The sequence below is a fragment of the Eurypyga helias genome, unplaced genomic scaffold, assembly GCF_000690775.1.
Source record: "Eurypyga helias isolate BGI_N326 unplaced genomic scaffold, ASM69077v1 scaffold17776, whole genome shotgun sequence".
Classification (NCBI taxonomy): domain Eukaryota; kingdom Metazoa; phylum Chordata; class Aves; order Eurypygiformes; family Eurypygidae; genus Eurypyga; species Eurypyga helias.
In genome coordinates this window covers 1-23,082 of record NW_010256193.1, presented here as the reverse complement: position 1 = coordinate 23,082, position 23,082 = coordinate 1, and the positions used below count along the sequence as shown (strand labels likewise).

Below are 23,082 nucleotides of genomic sequence, written 5' to 3'. Positions count from 1 at the left end.
AGTACAGGTCCCAACACTAACCCCTTAGGATGCCGTTTCAGGTCCCAACACCGACCCCTTAGGATGCCGTTTGTTACTATCTCCACTCAGACATTGAGCACAACCATCCAGGCAGTCTTTACAAATAGCAGTTTTCCACTCTTGTAGGGACAGATGGCTCATGTGAAGAGCACTTAGGTATGAACATTCCCCAGCAACAACTGAAAACACCAGCACTATCAACACTCTTCTCCATGCAAATCTAAAACACAGCCCCATACCAGCCACTGTGAAGAAAACCAACTCAGTCCCAACCAAAACCAGCACAAGCAACCTTTAGGAAACAGAGGAAGGAGGCCTGAACATCATCACACCTCTGGCAAACTCCACCTCGTTCAGTTTTCTTCTGAAACCCCTCTTTGTGCCTTCTGCCTTTCATGTTCTGTTGGTCCTCCCTCCAGTGTTCAAGGGACACAGCTAGCACAGTCCTCAGAAGCAGCTCAGTCACCTTCCTTTCTTCACAATTTGCAGCAGCGAGTGTCAGGTACCCTCAGACTTTTTCTCTCTCAGAAGATGACAAAACTAGCTCATTCATCCGCCTAGCAATTGCAAAGTGAAACCAGGTAAGCTGACACAAGTATATTGAAGCCACCAGGATGATTACAGTATTTTATCCATAACGACAAAGGAAAAATAAAGTCAGAGACATTATTTAGATGGAGAAGGAAAGAGATGCATAGCAAATACGTAGGAATATTATGTGATGCAAGACAATGGGAATTCTTGCTGACATGATGTACAGTATTCAGTATTTTGAAGCTGAATGCACCCAGCTAAAATGCCAGTTTCTGGTTTAATTTACAGACTAGGCCCACAGAAGTAATTGCATTGTGAATGATTTAAATTACAGTACACTGTGTTAACACAATACATCTTTGTTCTCAAGCAAATGTTATCTCCTGTCAATACTAATCTTGACCAAGGTATACTTCCCTTCACTACATTGGAAAAGGAGATGATATCTGTAGCATCCCATGCCAGAAAAGATACAGCTTGGACAGGAAAGGAGCTGCCTAAAATTCTCTGACGTTTGCTGAAATGCAATGGCTGCTTAAAGCAAAGAACCACATGAACCCCATCCTTGGGACACTTCAGTCCCTCCACTTTAGAAGCAGAATAACCTCAGGAGGACAAAACCGACTGCCTTGCTTAGACTTGGACAGTGTCTATGCTAGGGAGGACAGATGTCCAATAGCATTATAGGCAATGCTACAGATACCGATTATCTCCTAGCTCCTGATCCCTAGCAGCATGCACTTCAGCATGGTACTAACAGCTATGCCACAATGCATTAGAACCACAACCACTGGTGCAAGTGAGATTTATTCTTTAGAGCATATTTTTCCCATAACCCCTTCTCACAATATCAGAAATTATATGCATTAGTCCCAACTAATGAAAATGTTTGTGAGTTGTTGCAGTGATTGAATTCAGTAGCACAAATGGACAAATACCATAAGAACTATTTCCATCAACAGACAGGACAAATTCCAAACAGCATGTCCTTTCCTGCTTGTACTTCACTGACAGTCCAGTCAAATGCTGCCAGACTGACTGCTTACCAAAGCTTATTTTAAAGCTAGACACATTGTTTGCAGATACTATGCTTTAAGTGTATGTTAGAAAGCTTATACATACCACCAAATAGGGCTAAACCAGCATGGTTTACATGGTCCACTGCCACTCAACAAGAGCTAAGCATTATGCTCACAAAATATGGCTTTAATTTCAAGAGAAGCATTTGCCCTCAGAGAGGACACACACTAATTACTTACTATGTTCAACTAACAATGAAATTCATGAAAATGAAATTGGTTTGCCAAAGTAGCTTCATATTCATTATAGTGTTCATTAGGATGTATTTACTCTGTCCTGTTCAGACAGCCAGAACAAATTTTAAATTAAAAAAAAAAAAGGAAGCTTTATGAGGAACGCACCAGAAAGCTGTGAGCCATTGAAAAAGCACTTAGACCGATCACAATGTAATCCTATGACACGTTCCTGCAAGTGGAACATAGCTAGCTGGTTTGTACTACATTTCTTTTTATGCTTACCAAAAAAAAAGAATGACAGAAGCATGGCTTACACTGACTAAAGATTTTAATGTAATTATATCCCGTGCAATTTGTATTTATTCAACAGAACCATATGGGTAACCTTAAACCATTCAATTTGAAGGAGGTTGCTGGCTCAATAACAGCCAGGATCTTTATAAATTACATAATATGGAAAGCCTTCTCATGGCTTTGTCAGAGACCAAATATGTTTTCCCCCTCCCCAAGAAGGCCAAGCATTCAAACATAATCCCAGGAAATCCTGTTGTATTTATAAAAGATGCTGTCATCCCACCTTGCACTTTACAGCTCCCCCAGGTGTGGCTGGACAATTCCAAATGAAGTCACTGGAAGCACAGGCATGACTGCAGAGTTGCAATGTGCTTTTGTGATATCACACACCCAGAGGTAAAAAAAATACATGATCTTTATGATCAGCAATTCATAGTAAGCAGCCAGCTCTTTGAGAAAAATTTCTGGCAGCCAGTATTACTGAACCCTACATTTGCCTGCCCCGCTGGAATGCTCTCATCTTGCACCCAACGAAGCGTAAACCACGTCAGGTTGAGAGCTGTGGCAGCTACTTTACACAGGCTTGCCAAGTTCTGTGCCCTGAGCGTAAGCTTCCCATACTGTACTGCCTCACGCTGCTGAGGAGTGGATCAGATGGCCCCACCACTGGTTTCAGCTCTGAGACCCTCTGTGCCAAAAGCAGTGCATCTTTAAATTCAGAGGTTACCAGTGTCTGGTGCCAGGGGATGGAAGTGGGTGGAGGCTGTAGCTCTGCAGCCCATTGCAGAGTACCTGGATCTGTGATAAAGCCTGGGATTTAGGGGAAGTAGTTTGCATGAAGACCCGGGAGGGAACTCCCGCTTGACTGAAACAGCAAATCTTTCCCACACACATCCCAGCTCCTGCCCACACACAGCGTTGGTTTCTTGAAGCATCAGACCTGGAGGGATCTGCCTTTCTCTATCTCTTCAGACCTCCAGAAGTTTTCCTCCCCCACTTTTGGCACTGATCCCAAAATGCAGCTGTTCCACAGCAATGCAACCACTCCGCTTTCTCTGTTCTTCCTTTAGCGCAGGCTGCTAGCAGACGTCAGCGTGTGGATCCCTTCCTAGGAGGAACAGCCAGAGTAATTAAGTTCTAGCTCTGCTTGCAGGGATCCCAGCTCCAAAGGGAGATGCTTCTGCTGTGCAGACACCAGCAGCCTACATGACCAAAGGCATGTACTCCACCAGTGGGTGCAAATAGCGATAATTAGAGCCCCCTTCTGCACTCAACGTATCCAAGCCAGACTACGCAGTCTACATCTGGCTCAGCCTGATAATTCCCATATTTCTGTGAAGGCAACTAGCTGCTTCTCTTTCATCTCTCCTGCTTCTTCCATCTTGAAAAGCCAAGGCTTTCCTTTAGGCATACAAAACCCCAAGGACATCGGTGAGAGATGTGGAGATGCCTGTAATTGTGTATATAATCCTTTAAATGTTTGATTACTGGAAGGCAATTTACTGTATACAAAAATACAGCATTAAACTGAAAAACAGGCTGCTTGCATCAGGCAGGGAAGAGCACAGTTGAGTTTCATACAGGTCAGCCATTTCCCTTCCCCTTCTGGAGAGGTTTTTCATGCTTTGGACCACTGGGCCCTTCAGGAGACACTTTGGAGGCTCTGGAGGGGTCTAATCTCTCCTTTCAGATTATAAAGTAGGTGGGGGAATACTCTAGGACAAGGCAAGAATGATTTTCATGTGATTGTACAAGACTTTCTTGAAGTCAGGCTAACCTGCTATCTAAGAAGAACGAAAAACTTCTGGAGGAGAGACCATCTGAGTAAGTTTAAAGGAATGTTTCCTAAAGTAATCAGAAAGACTCTTAGAAGAGATAGGCTTTGGTCCCACCTTCCCTCCACCCACAACTGGAGGTCCCAGTGGCCTCCACTTTTGAGCTTCTAAAGATGACAGGTCTGTACATGGTTTATCTGCTTTTATATTTTTTCAGTTCTTTCCCCCCAAATTTATTTTTTAGGAAATACACAGTGCTGTGTTATGTACAAGCCTCTGCTTCTAGACTCAAAGACACTAAGCCAGTGGACCTGCAGGGCAATACAAAACCAGGGCATGGTACCAGGACAAAAGAATCACCAAGTCTTCTGTGAAGGACGGCCACCTAAAAGATTTTCTTCTGTAAATAGCTGTGACCTAAACGATTGAACAGAAGGGCAGAAGAGAAGAGAGACTCAAACTGGGTCAGACCATAATTCCCCATTTCTGAAGACGCCTCTCATGTTCATGCTCTTGCTCCAGATAAAAAGAGCCAGCTTCTCTTGCCACAACACCTAGCTGGCTGAAGCTCCAGCTGCCCTCCCAAATACCTTCCCTCTCTGGGGCCAACATACTCTCCCAGCCTTCTTTTCTTTCTGTCTGGGAGATAAGTTATGCAGCAGAGCCAGGAAATTAGTAAAACCTCACCAGGAAAGGGCAGCCTTGAATAACACTTTGTCCTGCCCAACCCACGCGTGCCATCCCACAGTGACCAGACTGCTTTGAACAATGTTTGAACATGTGTTCCCAAAGGGAAGGTTAGACAGCATCTGGCCCAGCGTGGCTGAATGCCCCGGCAGCTGCGCAGCGCCTTGTTTGCCACAGCACGACAGCGATGCTTCTCGCAGTCTGAGTGCCTAGGAGAAATCAGGGGAAACTAGGACAGTGCTGAGCCTGAGTAATGGGCCAAAGAGCTTACTAAAAGGAGAAAACATCCTCCCACTCTGTCCTCAGGCTCCTCTGGACACTTAGACATATCAGCACCACTGCATGCTGGAAGAAAGAGTGGTGAGAGGAGGCTGGAACATTTTGCCCCAGCATGATAAACAACTCTCAGAGGCTATCCTGGGGATTAACAGCAAGGAATCAGCATCAGAGGAGCTAATAGGGGTGCCTCCATCACTAACTGCTACTACTTCAGCTCTCCAAGTGCAGCTTTTCCCTCCTTCACATTTCCCCCCTGCCACACACACACTTTTTATTTCACATCAGGATGCAGGTGTGATGGAAAGTGCTGCAGGAGAATTCTGCTCTGCTTCTAACAATGGTTTAATCTATTTGACGAGCCTTCCCCCTAGGCTTTCCCCTGCTAAAAATAATCAATGCTTCAGCCTTTCATGGGAGTTTAGCCTTAAGACTGTGGGATCAGTTCTTTATTTCCTCCTTCAGCCAAAGGCTTGCTTTCTTCAGGTGGGAGAACTCGTTCCTTCTGCCTCGCACCACCACAGGCTTTGGTAGGGTGCCTGATTGATACCCAGCACATGCAAGCCCACAAAGAGCCACGGGCTAGTCTGAGTCCTCAACATCGCTCTGATTTCTCCTCCTTCCTTTTAGACACTTCAGGCACAGCCACGCTAGCTAAGGTGGGCTTGCTCCCCAGCTCCAGGTGCAGTCGGAAAGGGGGAGTGCACAGGGGAGACTGCCCCAAGGGCACTTGCAGATGCTAGTTCTGGGCTCTGGTTCTGAGGGGACATTGGTCACTGCCCACACTGCCTGGGGAGCCACACTGCACTGACTGCTGACCCAGGACCCCATGATCCCAGTGCGTTCAAGGCTTCCTGGATTCTACCAAACTCCTAATGGAAAGCTATTCATGGGAGTTTCTGCATTGGGGCCATACAGCTAATATGTTCATATTGCTGAAATTTACAAAACTGCCAAAGAATAGCTGGTAAGGGTGCTGTGGAACTGTTTCTCTTGAATAATGCAGATCAGCAAAATAGTAACCGCTCTCTCCCACATATGCCGTGAATTCATAAGACCACTTCCTTGTCTAATTCTCAATTGTCCCTCTGCTCCAATTTTTCCCTTTAGCAACCCTTTCAAGGCAAAATTAAAGGTGTTTTGCTCTTTGTGTAAGTTCACAGCTTCTCCATCAACTGCTTTGTATTGCCCCTAGTGAGAAAAATGCAAAGCAGAGTACATTAGCAAGGAAGTACAAATTAATTACAGTAATGGGACAAACTTTAGTCATATTTACATAAGTATTATACAAACAACACCATAAGCAGCCTTTCATTAAACATGTATGAATCCAACTTCAAAAAAAATCCACACTGCGTATTCCATCTAGTGTCCAGCCTTTATAAGAAGTTATTTTCTTATTCAGGAGTACAGGATCAGAGAATACAGACAGAAAACCCTGCCTGGGAACACTTTCTATTTTCAAGTAGACACCTGGCATCCTCGGCAGGAGGAACTGAAATGCTGAAAGCAGCAGCCAAAATGGATTTGGAGTTCAAGCCTACATTCTTTGCTTCCCCAAGTGTACAAAGTTCACAGCTGCCAGTCTGTCCAATGTTACAATATTTCTGCAGTGTTTATCTGTTCTTTTTCAGACTCCTACTTTCCTGGTATCCTTTCAGCATTCAAGACTATTACGAGAAGAATACATTCATGATTAGTGATCAAATACAGATAAGGTTTAATCACAGATTAGCTGAATATGAAATCTGGAAAACTGATGTAGGCAGCAAATCTGAGATTATCAGATCAAGGTTATCATGGGCTGCTCTAGTAATTTTTCTCCTTCATTTCCTTTGCAGATTATCATCACAAATTCCACTGTTCGTGCACTGACAGGTAAAGAGAAAAATATATGTTAAGTGATTTGTCCAATATTATATGGGCAAGAGTGGCAGTCCTGGGCCTTGATTACCTGGCTGAATCTTCATGAAGGGGAACACACCAGATGCTCCTTCAATTGATGTTGGTATCTGACTTGCTGCTTGGGGCAACCAACTCCTCTGCACCTGCAGACAAACCCGACAGCACCTTCCCTCAGTATGCAACTTCTTTGCTGTAGCACAACTATAGTCCTAGCCTGAACACAGAGTCTTCAAATCTGTTTCACTCTGAGGCTTTTTTTGCCCTCTACGCTCCCATTAGGCTTCTGAGGCCACCACAGTCCATATGATAAGGTGACCTGTACTTACTTCCCAACCTATTTAAAGCCCCAGGCTTAATTCTCACACTGCTTATGGAATTGAGAGAGTTCTAGTTTTCATACACAGCTCATTCCAAAATCCCTTAAGTAGACAGTAAATGAAGATTTACCTCAGAGGCGTGATGGGGGAAGAGGAAGGGAAAGTTTTTTCTCCACAGCTCTTCTCAGCCTTATAATTCACTCATGACTTACCAATGTCTGAAGAGAAAGAAACTCGCTGGGAGTGATCTCCCTCTTATCCCAGCAAACAGCAGAAATCAAACACCTACATGTCTTACTGAGAGGACAAACCGTGCCTTGTGCTTCACATGAGCAAGTAAGAGCCTTTGAGCAGACAGGAGTTGCATCTGCACCTCAGTAGAAAAGTGCCTGCGCGCCTTGCCTCAGCTGCTGGCTAGCGGGGATTGCAGGCATCTGGACCTGAGCATGAAGACCCACAGTGGAGGAAGGGAAATACATGGGGAGTGAATTCAATGCAAGGAAATGGCAGGAAATCAGAGACCATTTTCTCATTTAAAGACACCTGGTGAACTTGACAGCGTGCTGGATGGCTAACGTGCAACCTTGTGTCTCTATGGCTACAGAGCACATGGCAATATGTGACTAGATAACGCCGAGTTCCTTCTGCAGTGTAGAGAAAACCCAACCAACAAAGCCAACAGAGCGTGGATGAGGTGACTCTCACCCTTTGCATTTACAGACTACTGAAGCGCATGACAAATTTTGACTTCCTGTACGGCCCCTTTTGATTCCGGACAAAACTCCAGGTTTTAATTCTCAGATGCATATCCCTAGGTCCGTGGTTTGGGTAACAGAATGTGGTTAAAAGGTAACTCTCACCCTTTGCATTTACAGACTATTGAAGCGCATGACAAATTTTGACTTTCTGTACGGCCCCTTTTGATCCCGGACAAAACTCCAGGTTTTAAGTCTCAGATGCATGTCCCTAGATCCGTGGTTTGGGTAACAGAATATGGTTAAAAGGTAGCAGGAGTACGTGGACTTCGTGAGCCAGCCCATTGCCAGGCAAAAGTCCCCTGTTCCTACACAGAGTTCCTATGCCATCTAGTGGTCCCCAGAAAATGGCAGGAAATGGAGGGGAGCATTCCGTTCATTTGCTTGCCAACTAGAAGCAGCTGGAGATAAAAAGATTATTGTATTTACAAAAGGTCAAGAGAAAGCTCATTCCATATGCTCAGACTTAGTCGAGAAGCTAAACAATACAATTAAAAAATCCTTCCCCTCCACCCCCCTCCTTTTTGCATATTCAGCCCTTGGAGACCATAACAGACATGCCAGAGTAGTTATACAGGTCATAAAGCAACTGGAGAAAATAAAGATTATTTAAAACGTTATTTACTTTTTCTTACAAAAGGTATTTTAACTGTGGGCAGGAATTCTGCCCTGCATGCAACAGTCTCCATCAGCAGACTCTCAATATTCCATGCCGAAAATAGTATTTCCCCATTCAGCTGTTCACAGGAGGACTCCTCTTTCCTGGATCTGAGAGGCAGAAGAAAAACATGTACCCCCTCCTCCACCCCGGCCAGGTCTGCTGCATGATTGTGCAGGTGAAAATGCACGGCCTTCAGTTGAGAGGGACCTCCGTGCCCCAAAGGAACATCCCACAGCTAATAGGCATCTGTTTAGAGGGTCTTCCACCCTTCATGGCCACGCTCTGTGCTGCTCTTCATACATCAGTCACGTTTAGTCCACTCTGTCCTGACCCCCAGGGAGATTTGGAACCATGAAGGGGGAACCCGCAGACATCTGATATTGGTGCGGAATTAATAGTTAAGAGAATTCTGCGGCAATTTTCGATCCAGGCCTGGTTGGAAGTCTCCCATGTTTGATTCCTGCAGGTGAACACATAGTGTTCAATCAGAAGACATTTGTTCAGTGTGAGTTCGTCAGAAGCCAAGCTGCATTGCTCTGCATTCTGGTTGGATGACTGGGTCTACCCAAATTTATAACACTGCAGTCTCATTTGGAGTCAGCACTGTGCTAGCTAATTACAGCATCAATTACAAACTGTTTTCAGCTGCTAATCAAATGATCCACAGAATATCAATTATGTGCTAAAAAAAAATCACTACTAATTCCAAATAATTACATTCTTGAACTTTGCAATTTGTTCATCAACAATTTACTAAATGAAACGGGAAGATAATATTCACAGAGTTACTCGCTTCGATTTGCGGGAAAGGAGGTACCTGCCAGATTTCCTGCTGGCAGTTAAAATAGACAACAGTTGACAGCAGTTTGCTGTAACCTTTGTTTACTACCTCATTCACACTTCTACTTGTGTTTTGTCATCTAATTATAAATAGATAGTATAACAAATTGAGCTGAAAGGAAGACGCAAACTTTGGAGTCAGGATCACTTTTTGTTACACATGTGAATGGAGTTCAGGTGCGGTATTGACACAGAGAAAAAAAATCTCAGTGAAAGTAAGCACACAAACATGGGGATCTTGCTACTCACCTGTGCTTGCTGTTTTCCCAGCTATTCTGCCAACTCAACACACTTCACATGGTACTCAGGTTTGTTTCTGTCAAATATTGCTGAACCCGTACATCAAGTGTAAAGTTACATTCCCTTTAAACAGAAGTAAGTTACATGTGGAAAACTCTCAATTTACCAGCTTTGCTAATGGAGTTGATATATGAAATGGCTTACACCTTCATCCTAGCAAATAAGGGAAGGCTAAGTCATTTACCTCCGTGGGCTGACCATGGCCTTGAAAAGTTGGTATTCCCACTCTGTTATTAAAACTACACATAGCAGACTGCTGCATAGCAAAGGCTGATAAGGCATGAAGTGCTACCTTATGTAAGGTGAAAGGGCCAAGATCTGTATCCAGAACTCACACGCAAAGCCTGAGAACCATGTTATAGGTCTGGTCCTCCCCACAGTAAATACTCCATCAGGTACTGTTTGATATTACAGAACAGCAGCTAGAGAGAGAGAGACAGGCTTGAAGGTTAGAATAAAAACACCTGCCCATATTGTTCTGAATCTGATCATTAACATGACAGCATGATCTTCAGCAGGGAAAACCAGGCCTGTGAGCATACAACCACATCAAGTTACTTGCTTCTGGGATGCCAAGTTGAAATCCTGTTACTGAAGACAGAGTACAAGTAGCCTTAGAGCTTCCAAAACCCTGAAGCAATCGAATTCATGAGAGGTTCAATACCGTTTGGTTAGTACCTAATGCTACGATTAAAGTAATTAATATTAATTACTTTAATTAAAGAAATATTAATTAACTAAATGAAGATTGATTAATTAAATAACTATTAATTAATATTAATAGTAAACTTTAATGTTTTCATTAAAGAAAAGGGACATCATGCTCAAAGTTCAGAGAGTACCTATAGCAAAAATGGTGCCATGTGACAGATGAGAAATGAAGGACAGAAAAGAAGTTCAGGTAGATAACATGAAAAAATGGATAAGAAGCAGCTATCATTTTGCCATTGTTCATTCATCATGAATGTACTCAACGTGCACCAGGTAGCAGGGAGAAGGCAGGTGATCTTATATAAAACATCCCTACCTTCTGGTAAGAAGCAAGACACTTTTTCAGAGTCTTTCTTCCCTTAAACCTTTCTTCCTAGACTTAATGCCATACCTTCCAAAACCAGCAGTGTTTGGTGTTTGCCTAAAATTCCTTCCCTGGGAAAGGGGCAAAACTACAGCCACTTATGAAGCAACAATCCATAGCACGTGGGGAAAGCACAATAGTGCTGTGCCACATTCTTCAGCTTTGCTTTATACGTATACACATACCACTTATGCATACATGTTTACACATACATGCACAGCTGGAGTTAGTGGTCACCACAAGAAATCTCCTTACTTTGTACCGTCCACTGACCAACTTTCATTTATGACATTGTTGTAGCAAAGTGAGACATTTGGGATGCAATGTATTTAAGGTTTGTGCATCATGCTGAGATCTCACTGAGCTACAGAAATAAGCTACTGAGCCCCGTTCAACTCATAACATACCCTTAAGCTGACATGCTACCTGGAATCCTACATACAGATGATCAGTTGTTGGCTTGACATCCTAGCTAGCAGACAGCCTGGAAACACAACTTCTCATTTCAAGGGCAGTCTGAAATACAGTTCAGCATGAAACACATCCTAAATCTCTTTCAAGAGATTACACTTGCATATGCTGCTTTGGTCTCCGATGCAGTAAAAGGAAATAATCGCAATTCTTTTCGTACTTTCTCAAAAGTGCAGTTAATCAAAATGAGTCAGTATCTCTAGTGGCTTTTTATTTCTAAATAGACAGCGTATTTATAAATATTTCAGTGCTTCATTTTGAAGTTTGTTTTTCTTCCCTTTGCAGGGCCAGCTACTACTAAAATTAATTGATAATTCATCCTAGTTTAAAGTTGAGAATGCTCTTACTTTATACCATTTTGCAAAACTGCATAAAATACATGATTACTTAATACTTAAGTTTATAAAGCCATGTGTAACTGTCTAACATTCTGCTTATTGATTACAGCACCTTTTTCCTTTGAACAATATTTATATTCCACTGAATTTAAAACGTTTTTTCTCCTACCATATGCCTCATCTCCATTTTCCAGCAAAAAGGGAAACAGACACCAAAATGAGAGAATGAGTTGCTGCTGTATTGTATTAAGACTAAGAAGCACTGTAAGAAATAATAAGCCCTATACCAAATAGGAGTGCTGCCACAACTGTTCTGCTTGGGAACAGCTAAATCATCTCTCATTAGTAGCCTTTACACATAATTTCAGGAGTGACACAGATTTCTCAATAGCTACATAACCTCCTCAAATCAATTCAAGCCTAAATTTAACACATCCCAGCTTGTAAACAGGAACAAACAGAATGGCCAACGCCAAACCCTTGCTGCTATAGCAGTGCAGGAAAGCTCCTCTCCTCAGCTCTTTCACCCCTTTGTGTGAACACCTACGCATCACCGAGTAATTGCAGTTTGTCTCCTGTTTCTTTTTTCCTCAGTCATAAAGCACAAAGAACAAGTTTACTAGTACTCGGGGGTTACACAATTATTGCAAGCAGCCTAAGATCTTCAGATTGAAAAAGGGGTGATCACAGCAGAATGGAGTATTACTGATTAATGCTGCAATGCCAAAAGTACCCTTGCTAAAAACTTTCACATCCCTAACCCAAAACTTCCCCACAAAAAACCTTTCCTATTGAAGCCATTCATCCCTCATTAACTTCATGCATGTAGGTACTGTGTCTCATCAACCCTGGCTAGACCTTGGGATTGCAGCAACACATGTAAGCCTGTTGCAGGAACAGCACTCTCAGAGGCTCCTGCAGCTTTAACAAAACTTAATTCAGCATTTTCCTCCTTCCTCTTTGTGTGTGTTTTGTTTTTTTTTTTTTTTTTTTTTTTCTGGATACCAATCTATATTTCTGTCTTTCTAAAGCCATTATTTTAGTTCACCTTGTTAGAGAAGAAGTGGCTCACATGAACGTCGAGTATGTTGCTTATACAAAATAAGAAGTCACAACAGCTTTATAAATTACTTCATGTCACTGGGAAGAGTTGCTGCATGAGACATCACATCTCATACTTATTTGTCCCTGGAAGGCAAAACCAGAATTTTTTGTTACTCCTTCCACCTGTTAGTACTACTTTAATAGCAATGTCTTTCACAGCAATCTGCTGGGGAACATGCTTCTCTTTGGTAAATAGTGGTACCTTGGCATTGGTCCCACAGAGAACTGGTGCTGACAGCCTTCTGCAAGCTTCATGAATTGTTGCCATCCTATGAAAGATCTAAAGGAATAGTTTGAAAATGCCAAAAGCCTTGTGACATTTGGACCATTCGCACTGCAAAAACAATGACACCAAAGCTTCATTAAAATCTGGTGCATAATCTACAGACCAGTGTCCCTACTGCTTCTCCAACAGAAAATAAATCAGTCTGTTAAAGCACGTCCCCTTTGAAGCACATCTATGACTGTTGTGGGTCTGCACAGCTCTGCATGTATAGAATCATAGAATCACTAGGTTGGAAAAGACCTTAGAGATCATCCAGTCCAACCGTATCTGTCCACCACTAAACCATATCTTTCAGCACCTCATCCACCCGTCTCTTAAACACATCCAGGGATGGTGACTCCACCACCTCCCTGGGCAGCCTGTTCCAGTGTGTGATAACCCTTTCGGTGAAGAACTTCTTCCTTACATCCACTCAATATATGCACTTTGAACTTGGTATGTGCAAGAGGTGTTCCTCAGGACAACTCCACCAACACTGTCACATTCTAGGACAGAACAGTCTGACTCTGGTTTCACACTTTCAAGCTGAGTCACTAGCGATCTCGGTTACAAGATCTTACCCTCAGGTAAGAGACAAGAACTTACCTCAGGCTCAGGACTGCTCCTCATAAATGAATCCGAGAACTTCACAGTTTTCTTAAAAATCCTTCAAACACTTCCTCCCTCAATGCTATATACCAAACTACTTGGTAACTGATGCCTTGAGGTGATGGTCATTACCCACCTCACGGGTCAGTATTGTTTTCTCGTGTCTGAGACTGCATTACCTGCGTCTTGGACTGCTTTCGCTGCCTGTGTTGCTATCAGAACTAGTTTAATGCAGTTCCAGTCTTGTAGCTGAGGTTAATAGTGATTACATACACACAACCCCAACTGGATGTGATATTTAACTGGTAACTTGCTGCTGCACTGGTTCAAGCTTCAAGGACTCTCTTCCATTTTAAATTTGAATGGACTTGTTGCCCAGCTTTCATGCCATTGATTGTTCTCCGTATTATTTACACTCCACAAACGTAGGGGAGTTCCATCTCTATAGGCAAAGACTTGGCTGAGAGGTTATAGCTTTCTTAGATGTCTGATATAGCTAATGTTAGCCAAAGAAATAAAAGAAGCTGTGACATCCCGTGCTCCTGGGTGACACTTCTCACCTCTGCAGGTCCACTCTTCTCCAGGCTAAACAATGCCAGTTCCCTCAGCTTCTCTTCACAGGACTTGCGCTCTGTACCCTTTCCCAGCAATGTCGCCCTTCTCTGGACACAGTCCAGCACCTCACCTACCTTTTTTGTAGCGAGGAGCCCAAAACTGAACACAGGATTCAAGGTGCAGCCAGTGCAGGGGGACAGTCACTTCCCTAGTCCCGCTGGTCACACTATTTCTGATACAATCCAGGATGCTATTTGTCTTCTTGGCCACCTGGGCACACTGCCGGCTCATATTCAGCCGGCTGTCAGCCAACAACTCCAGCTTCTTTTCCACCAGGCATCTTTCCAGCCACTCGTTCTCAAGCCTTTAGTGTTGCATGTGGCGCAGGTACAGGACCCGGTACTTGGCCTTGTTGAACCTCACAGAATTGGCTTCAGCCCATCGATCCATCCTGTTCAGACCCCACTGTAGAGCCTTTCTACCCTCAGGCAGATCAACACTCCTGCCCAGCTTGGTGTTGTCCGCAAACTTACTGAGGGTGCGCTTGATCCTCATGTCCAGGTCATTATAAAGGTGTTGAAGAGAACAGGCCCCAGTACTGAGCCCTGGGAACATCACTGGTGACCAGCTGCCAACTGGATGCAACTCCATTCACCACCACTCCTTGGGCCCAGCCATCCAGCCAGTTTTCACTCAGTGAAATGTGCATGCATCCAAGCCACGAACAGCAAGTGTGAGGATTTGACTGGACAAGATCTTGAGCAACCTGACCTAACTAGACCTGCTTTGAGCAGAGATTTGGAGAGGATAAATGTTGGAAGCCCACCACTCCTTTAATTATTCTGTGATTCTAGTCTGTGATTCTAGAATACTATTATTTAGAGCAAAGTTTTCTGAAGGACTCAGTTCCCATCTGAGCAGTAGTCATTTTCTAGAAGAGGTGGGTAGACTAAGTCCAGAGCCTTTCAGAGATGTGGTCATAAGGTATCATGAGGAGAGATGCTAATTTCCAGCGTATTTTGCTAACCCTGTCAAATCTTTTAATCTTGGTTTTAAACATAATAAGGAGAGGAATATCAAAACTAAATAATCCCTACTGGTTGTGTGGGAGACATCCCTCCCAGCATGTTCTCTTCCTGAAAAAAAATTCCTGAAAAAGTCCTCTATCGATGTGAACTCTATAACAAACATAATTGGGCTTATATACGTTTACAGCAGGTACGAACTGCTTTGTGAAGGGGCCTGATATGGCAGAGCAGCACCTGGACATACAGAAAGCTTGCTACAGCACCTTTAGTATGTGATAACTGGTAACCTGCAGCCAGTCGGCCTTGGCTCAGTTCAGCTCATCCCTCTGCCCCTGACTAGCTTTTAGATCTTGAAAGCATGTAGATGCGGCACACTTTTTTTTTTTTTATTGTAGTTATAAAAGCTCATTTCAAGTCTGCAAGAGAAACTCTTCCTGCCATTGCTGTACCACTGAGGATGTGAAATGGGGCTACTGAAACAGATGAACACATAGCTATGCCTGCTAAATACTGGCAAAATGGTCTGCCAAAGTGAAAAACAGTTTTTCTTATTGTTTGACAGAGGCATTGGCACTGCAAAAGCTGTACCTCTGCAAAATACTGTCCCCCAACTTGCTCAGCTGACAACAGGTCATGTTAAAAGGACTGACTTCAGGGAAGTTGCAGCAAGTAAACTCGAACAAGCCCAAAGAAGGCTGAAGCCAATTTGGCTAAATTTACCTGAAGTTACATGCAGCAGAAAGCAGAATGTGAAAGTATTTCACAGAATATCGGCAGCTTCAGGGAAGGATGTCTCTCAGTATTTTCATCTTGTGCTGCTTGCAAAGCTGGCAGGAACCACAACCCCACCATTCACTTCTTCCCAGTAGACAAGGCTTTTAGTAGGGAGCATTGCTTTTGTGGGAAGCGACCTTAAAATAAACCTGAATATGTCTGATTTGGTGTGACATGAAAGCACCTCTCACGCGTCAGGGTCTCCAAAGCAGTTTAGATTTCAGTGTTAAACTGGTGTCATTGTAGATATAAACAGGATAACCAGAATAATGGCTCCCTTTGGGGTGCTTCCAGTGGAAGCGGCAAATAGAGAGGGCAAAATTGATAGCTGCCATATGACCTCACTGTGCCTGGAACCTGTACAAATAAAATTTTGGTAACAAGGAAATTACTTGGATGCCTTCTTTCTACTAGATCTCCCCCAGCTAAAGACCCTTGTAGCAGCAATAGCTTAAGAAAGCCTGGTATAGACAAGGTTTCTGAGATCCGTCAGGTAGGGAAAATGCTACTGTATGTGAGAAGAATAGCTTCCTCCCATGCAGAACTGAACACAGTGAAGGGGAAGGGGCATTTAGCCAGCACACATTGACCAAGATAAGACAGCTGAGTATGACCTCTTCATATCTTTTAATACAACCTCCATTAAAATTCTGAAGTGAAAATAACTGTGTAATGCTAATCTCAAAAGTATGAGGAGAATATACATTCCAGTTGAAGGAAAGCTTTGCCCCTACAATGCATAAGGAAAATTGAGTGATGAAGGTCATTTAAATGCCATTGTACGTGTCCCCTGGAATAGCTGCCAGGGGTCATTGGTAATAGCACCCGCCAAATGCACAGTGCTTGGCTGCTCACTGCTATTAGCAGCTTACTAAAAGAAATACAGGTGTAAGTAGTCAGAGCAGCAGCGACGTAGAAGGACGATACACAGAAACAGCAATGACAACTTCAGCGGGCTGCCGCTTACTAGCCAGCTGCAGGGATGTGCTCCTTCCTTGTGGCACGGGCTCACATGACCACCATGATGTCTTCCAGTGGCTTTCGGGTCAGCGCAGGCACAGTAGCATCTTTCTTGGGATAGCCAACAGGGAGCAGCAAGAGTAGCTTCTCATTGGGTGGGCGCTGGAGCAGCACCCGGAGTTGGGGGCCGCAGTTGAGGGGTGTGGAGGTCACGGTGTACAGACCTGCGTTCTGCAGCAAGACAGACAGTAACAGAGTGAGACCGAGGGCTGTGCTCTGTATTTGTGTCTGCTGTTCCCACCGGACCGGTACACGTTCTCGTACTGACTAGCCCAGAAATGCTGCTTCGTTAGACTCTGCTGCAGGCTCTAGAACATCTGATTTACCAACAGCCTCAGTGACACCGTGGAAGACGCCTGTTTTTCTTACAGAAAAGTACAGCGTTTCTCCACTACAGCACAACACATTCCTCCTGAGGTCTGTATGCAGCCTCAGTGACACTGTGAAAGACGCCTGTTTTGCTTACAGAAAAGTACAGCGTTTCTCCACTACAGCACAACACATTCTGAAGTCTGTATGCTGTGCAGCAGGAGCTGCCTGCAGTGTTCAGTGTAACAGGGGACCCATGGCTATGCTGAAGCTGAGAGGCAGTTGTGAGTATACCACTGAAATACCACCCCATGGCATTCACCTCATACAGAGAAATGTTTAGGTTCTTGTGTTCATACAGCTGGCAGGAAGATGCCTTACAGCTCTGTGAACACTTGATCCTGCTCAAGAGCTGTACCTCACAGAGCAGGGGACACACACCTGCATCAGAAGTTGTCACAGGAGCCTCTTGCCATCTCTCACAGTGGCCACTGTCCTGGCTTACATCGGAATCCCAAAATAATATGTATGCATCACTCCTCTCATATAAAATCTCACCAAAACCCTAAACAATCTAACAAATAGTAAAGACCTGACATTATCCAAGATGTGACCACACAACAGAGGCGCTGCCTGAGAGTCGCACATTTGGATTTCAGTCTCGCTCTCTCTGCAAGCATTTTGGGAGGCTTTGGGATATAAAATGTAGCTAGGGAGAGGTGCTCAGGCACAGGCGATGGCCCTGTCACGTTAGGTAACGTCTATCACCTTCTGCAGAGGAGAAGAGCTAATAGCAGTGGTGCTGAACGTTGTGAGTCCATGGCACTGTGTCCTTTCATGCTGTCAATGAGTTTCTAATAATCTGGGAAAGAGAGAGCGTTGATTAAGGAGCCCAATGGTTGCTAGGAAGCCTCCAAAATCCCACCTAATGATGGGCTGGCTCAGGGGAAAGTTGAGCCTTGTCATTCCTACTGCTTCTGACTAAGGCGCTAGTGACATAGTGCTGTTTCCCCAGTGCACATTCCCTGTGCATCCCCCTTGCTCTCAGCTCCGTGGAGGGAAAATACAAAGCAATGTGCAGCAGCAGAGCAGCAACACACCAGCAATGTGCTTCTGCACTGCTCAATTTTCAGCTTTCCCATCCTAAAGATCCTCCTGAGGAGCAGCAATGCAGTCAGGGAAGTGTCACTCACAACAGAATGGAGAACTGACAGTTCCTGGTAGGAAACTGGCCTACTATCAGAGATGGCACCTTGCTGTTATCCTGCTGACGGGCCAAGTTAGCGATCAGAATATCTTTGCTATTTTAACACTTGCGTGAATATATCAGGTACAATGTGCAGAACTGAGCACTGAGAAACCACCACCAAGAAAATCCAACTGGCTGAAGTCAAACATGCTGAGCTTTAGAAATCAGTTCACTTTCAGAAAAGCCTCAGGAAGTCTGATGGAAATAGTACAGCCTGTTCTGTGAGATAAGTCCCTGATTTCTTTTTTTCCAGCATTGTATTGTGTACTAAAAACTATTTGGGGTCAAGTCATTTTTTTAGAGATTACTGAAAGAAAGGGCTGGTGTGGCACGGTACAGTCACCCTTGGGTAATTTGCTGACCCTGTCAGCCTAAGGCAGAAACCACAGGGCTGAAGCCTGTGCCAGAAGAGTGACAGCTGCATTACATTTTTATTCTTGTTAACCAGTACGGAGGGTAGGAATTACCTTCTCAGATGTGGGCCTGTGCAAAATAACTTTAAAAACTAAGACGTATTGCCAGGAATTAGAGTACTCCAGAGAACTGATAATGTTAAAATCTAAACTGGTCTCCACTCTCATTTGGGAAGGATAGTCTTAGTATGTAATCCAAACCAATATATTGGCCGCCACTATGTCGGTTCTGTCAACCTACCTGCAATGCAGCAAGCAGGATACCACAGGCAATAGAAACGCTGATTTCATTGTAGTAGTGGGTCTTCTTTTTGCCATTTGGAAGCTGCCCATATACCTGCTTGAAAATGAGGATCAGATATGGAGCAGTGTCCAAGTACTCTTTGATCCAGTTTGTTCTGAAAAAGAAAAAACTGTTTTAAGACATTTATTTTGCAGCCTTTTCACTTTCCTGTAAATCACATTTACTGTCTACAAGGGGACATTAAATGTACGTGACAATTATAACAGTAGACAAAAACTTAGTGCATTTACTGCAAAGGATTAAGTATTATCAGCTTAAACAGAAACATCTCTAAAAAAAAGGCAAGAAATAAAAGCTTGAATTGAGGTCTCAATTTTAACAGATTCGGCTGAGAAGTTGATGTGCTCACTCTTAAGAGTGGAACTGCATAAAAATAGGTAATTCTTGACCTCTTATCTATGAACTGGCCTCATGAGCATTTGCCTTTGAGATTATTTAAATCCTGCAATTTTGCAGACTTGCAACTCTGCCTATTACCAGCAGTGCCAACTTTTTCGTAATCGCAGGGAAAATTGCTGGCAGAAAAGTTCAAAACTTCTTGTTCTGAGGTTTGAACTTAAATATATTCTCACAGCACAAAAATGTTATTCTGTTTCTGGGTATTTCAGCCTTGTTAGAATTAATTTGGTTCCTATTTTTTTATTACAGTATGTACAATTATGATGTGGGGTTTAGGTAAGGAAATGTGTTCTTTCTACTGTTCTCGCTCAATATATAAAAAATACTATATTTTAGTTGCTTACATAGCACATAAGCACCTGAAAAATAAAACATCATGAAACAAGCAGGTTAAATCAGCCCTGTAAAGCTTTGTGCATATGCTTCATTTTACAAGCCAAAACTCAGTAGACATCTTCCCACTGTGCAAAGTTAAGCAAGTCAATCAGACTTTGGAAGGCATTTGGGACAGTTAAATATTACATAATTCAGCAATTGCATAGAAACAAGCCTTGGGGCTACCTCAGTCAGCAGAAAAGCTCCCAGTGATTTTGGGAGCTTCATTGTTTGGAAAACAACAGGAAAAAACTGGGACAAGAGTTATGGCAACAGAGGTTATATAAAGAAACCCCAAACAAATGATGGAGCCAAATGCTTGGAAAGGGTTCAAGATGGAGAGTATAGAATTCCTTTTACTGGAGGCAATCTTACGACCCAGTCACCAAGGCACAATGCTATACATATTTTTAAGACTTTCTTTCTAAACATAAATCTTAGAAATATATTAAAAGTGAGATGGAGAAAGAAATGGATAAGAATACTAGAAGAATTCAAGACAAGCTTCTTCTGTCACTTCAGCTTTCTTAATTGTGGTGCTTTCAGTAAGATTCCCATCATCTTGAGAATTAAGACAAAGCCATGCAAGAGGAAAAAGCGTGCTGGACATCTTAGTCACTTCATTCTTCTTCTGGTAAGATTGAAGCACACAGGCATAGTAGGTTTTTCTTGTGTGTGTGTGTGTGCTGGTTTTGACTGGGATAGAGTTAATTTTATTCACAGTAGCTAGTATGATGTTATGTTTTGGATTTGTGATGGAAACAATGTTGGTAGTGTTGATAATAATTTTAGCTATTGCTGAGCAGTGCTTACACAAAGTCAAGGCCTTTTCTGCTTCTCACACCATCCCACAAGCAAGTAGGCTGTGTCATTCAGATGCTGCATTTCACCTGGCCCTAAGAACAAGGCAACCAGAATTAAAACAGATAGTAATTTTTTTTTTTTTCCCCAGCTCTTGCTAGGTGAGAACTTCACTTTCCTCAGACAGAAGTCTTTTCTTCCCAGCTATAAATTAGCAAAAGAACCACAGTGTAGTGACACTGGCAACTCTCTGGCTGGGGCAGTCTCTGACCCCAATTTCCTCTATTTTCTCTGAGCAGGATGTGGGAAATACTTACACAGCTGCCCTCCTGAGCAGCACCAGAAAACTGTGAATTTTAAGGAACATAGACTTGGAAGAATATTTTCAAAATAAGGTTTTCAAAATCAAGGTGAGTATTTTCAGTTTGAATTTTTCTTACCTCAGTCTTTTCAGGTCATTAACCCATCTGTCTCCCATCCGTTTTTTGTAGTTGATTTCTTCTTCTTCTTCTACAATCTCACGAATCTTATGTTTTAAATATGGATCTTGCACTACCACAAAGGTCCAGGGCTCAGTGTGTGCTCCACTGGGTGAAGTACCTTAGTACAAAAACAGGGAAAGATGAAAACCCAGTTGGCATAATGCTGAGGGAGGGTGCCCAGTGAGAGGTATCAGCTCTTCCTTGTGGGCTTTCGCAGTGACTTAACAGAGCAGTGGGAAAGCAAGTTGATGAGATGGGAAGAAGAGGACTGAGGTAAGTTCTGGCAGACAATCTCTGTTCATTTGTTTCTTGAAGAATGTAAAGTCCCATTCAACGACAGAGGTCAGTCCTTTCATACAGCCATCTTACAGGAAACAAAAGTGGAGGGTTTATAAAAATTCCTCTGTGGTTCTTATGATAAGGCAGTATTATGGTACAATATATGCATGCAGTAATGTTAATGCTAAGCATTATACCCAAAGCAGCACACCATTTGAATATGCAACCAACTGCTGAGACATGGTTTTAGCTGAAGGGCAAAGCAAATGGCTTTCAGGGAAACAAGGCTAATCGACCATCCGCAGGAATCTGTTGCTGACTGACAAAGACGAGGAGCTGCACAATGCAGACATCTGCCATAAAGCATACGAGTTAGTTTTTTGTCCCAAAGACAGCTGGTGTATGTAGGTGTGCACATATTAAATCTGCACTTGCTCATTCAGTCCTGATCATTACACACCAACACCTTTGGAGAATATTTTAACTGCCTAGCAGATGAAAGCTAGAAGCTGAAGGATACAGTTATCTGAACAAGATCACAGAGAAATAGGTTAAGGAGACAGTTCAGGTCTTTCCGGGCCCTCACACATATTTTAAAAATATTTGAAGGTCTTGAACACATACTCTATTTTCTTACCTAAGCATCGATTTCAGTTTGAGAAATACTGAACAAGCAGTTTAAACTACCTTTTATATTGAAGTGTGTTTATATTGTGAACCCTCTCCTCAGGTTTGTGTAAGAACTGATGACATTTATGCTTTGCTTTCTGTTCTTTTCTTTTCCTCCACACAGTCCAAAGCTTTCAGGGTTACCAAGTACTTCATCTGTACTCCAGGCTTGTTCGCTTTGCTACATGTGCCAAAACATGCTCAGTGTTTTAATGACTCCCAGCTAATTAGAGGAAGATGGAGACTCGTTACAGTGCAGTAATGAAGCTGCTTACAGTTTTTAAGGGGAAAACAAAGCACCTCAAATGCAAAGAATGTCTATGATATTAATCCTGCTAGAGGGTACTGAACTTTTCTCTAAGGCAGCTTGTAAATATTTTCTGTAACAACAGGGACTGGTTGATAGTATGAGAGAAATAATGAGGGTCAAACCCACTCCTGGCTGAAGTCAATGTTGGTGAGCAGAGGTGAAATTAGGCCAGGACGTTACAGTAATTATTTGAAACACATTAAAAAAAAAAAAAAAAAAATCTTTCCTGACATTCAGTCAAATAACTTTGATCAGGGTCCTCAGCATAAATCTCCAGTCATATGCAGTAAGGGCCTGGCACTGATGTTCTAGAGTGAAACTTTTTTCCCATAATAAGCCCCAGCCATTCATGTCAAAATATTACACATGCCTGAAACATGTTCCACTAAACTGTATATCAAATTTATTTTAAAAAACATCTTCTGCAGCTTGAAAATTAAATCTTTTGTTTCAGGCTGTTGAAATGCCCTTTTTTCCCTTTTGGGTGCAGTGCAAATACAAAGGAATTGGGAATGCTCCAAACCAGTCCCCAACATACAGTTGTTCAAGCTGAGTAATTTTCATTAATCAATCAATTGGCGCTCATTTCTCATGATACCCCACCTGGAGTTCACAGAGTCACAGAGTGGAAG

The 23,082-nt window shown here is 43.0% G+C and overlaps 1 protein-coding gene across 1 annotated transcript; it reads right to left on the bottom strand.

Annotated features, from left to right (window-relative positions):
- Nucleotides 1-16,848: 16,848 nt before the first annotated feature.
- IYD (iodotyrosine deiodinase) lies at nucleotides 16,849-21,310 on the bottom strand (the record flags this gene model as incomplete). The annotated part of the gene is made up of 3 exons (XM_010153593.1): nucleotides 16,849-17,031; nucleotides 19,073-19,229; nucleotides 21,151-21,310. Coding segments are annotated over 3 exons (500 nt in total), but the record flags the coding sequence as incomplete, so codon positions are not given.
- Between the last annotated feature and the right edge of the window lie 1,772 nt (nucleotides 21,311-23,082).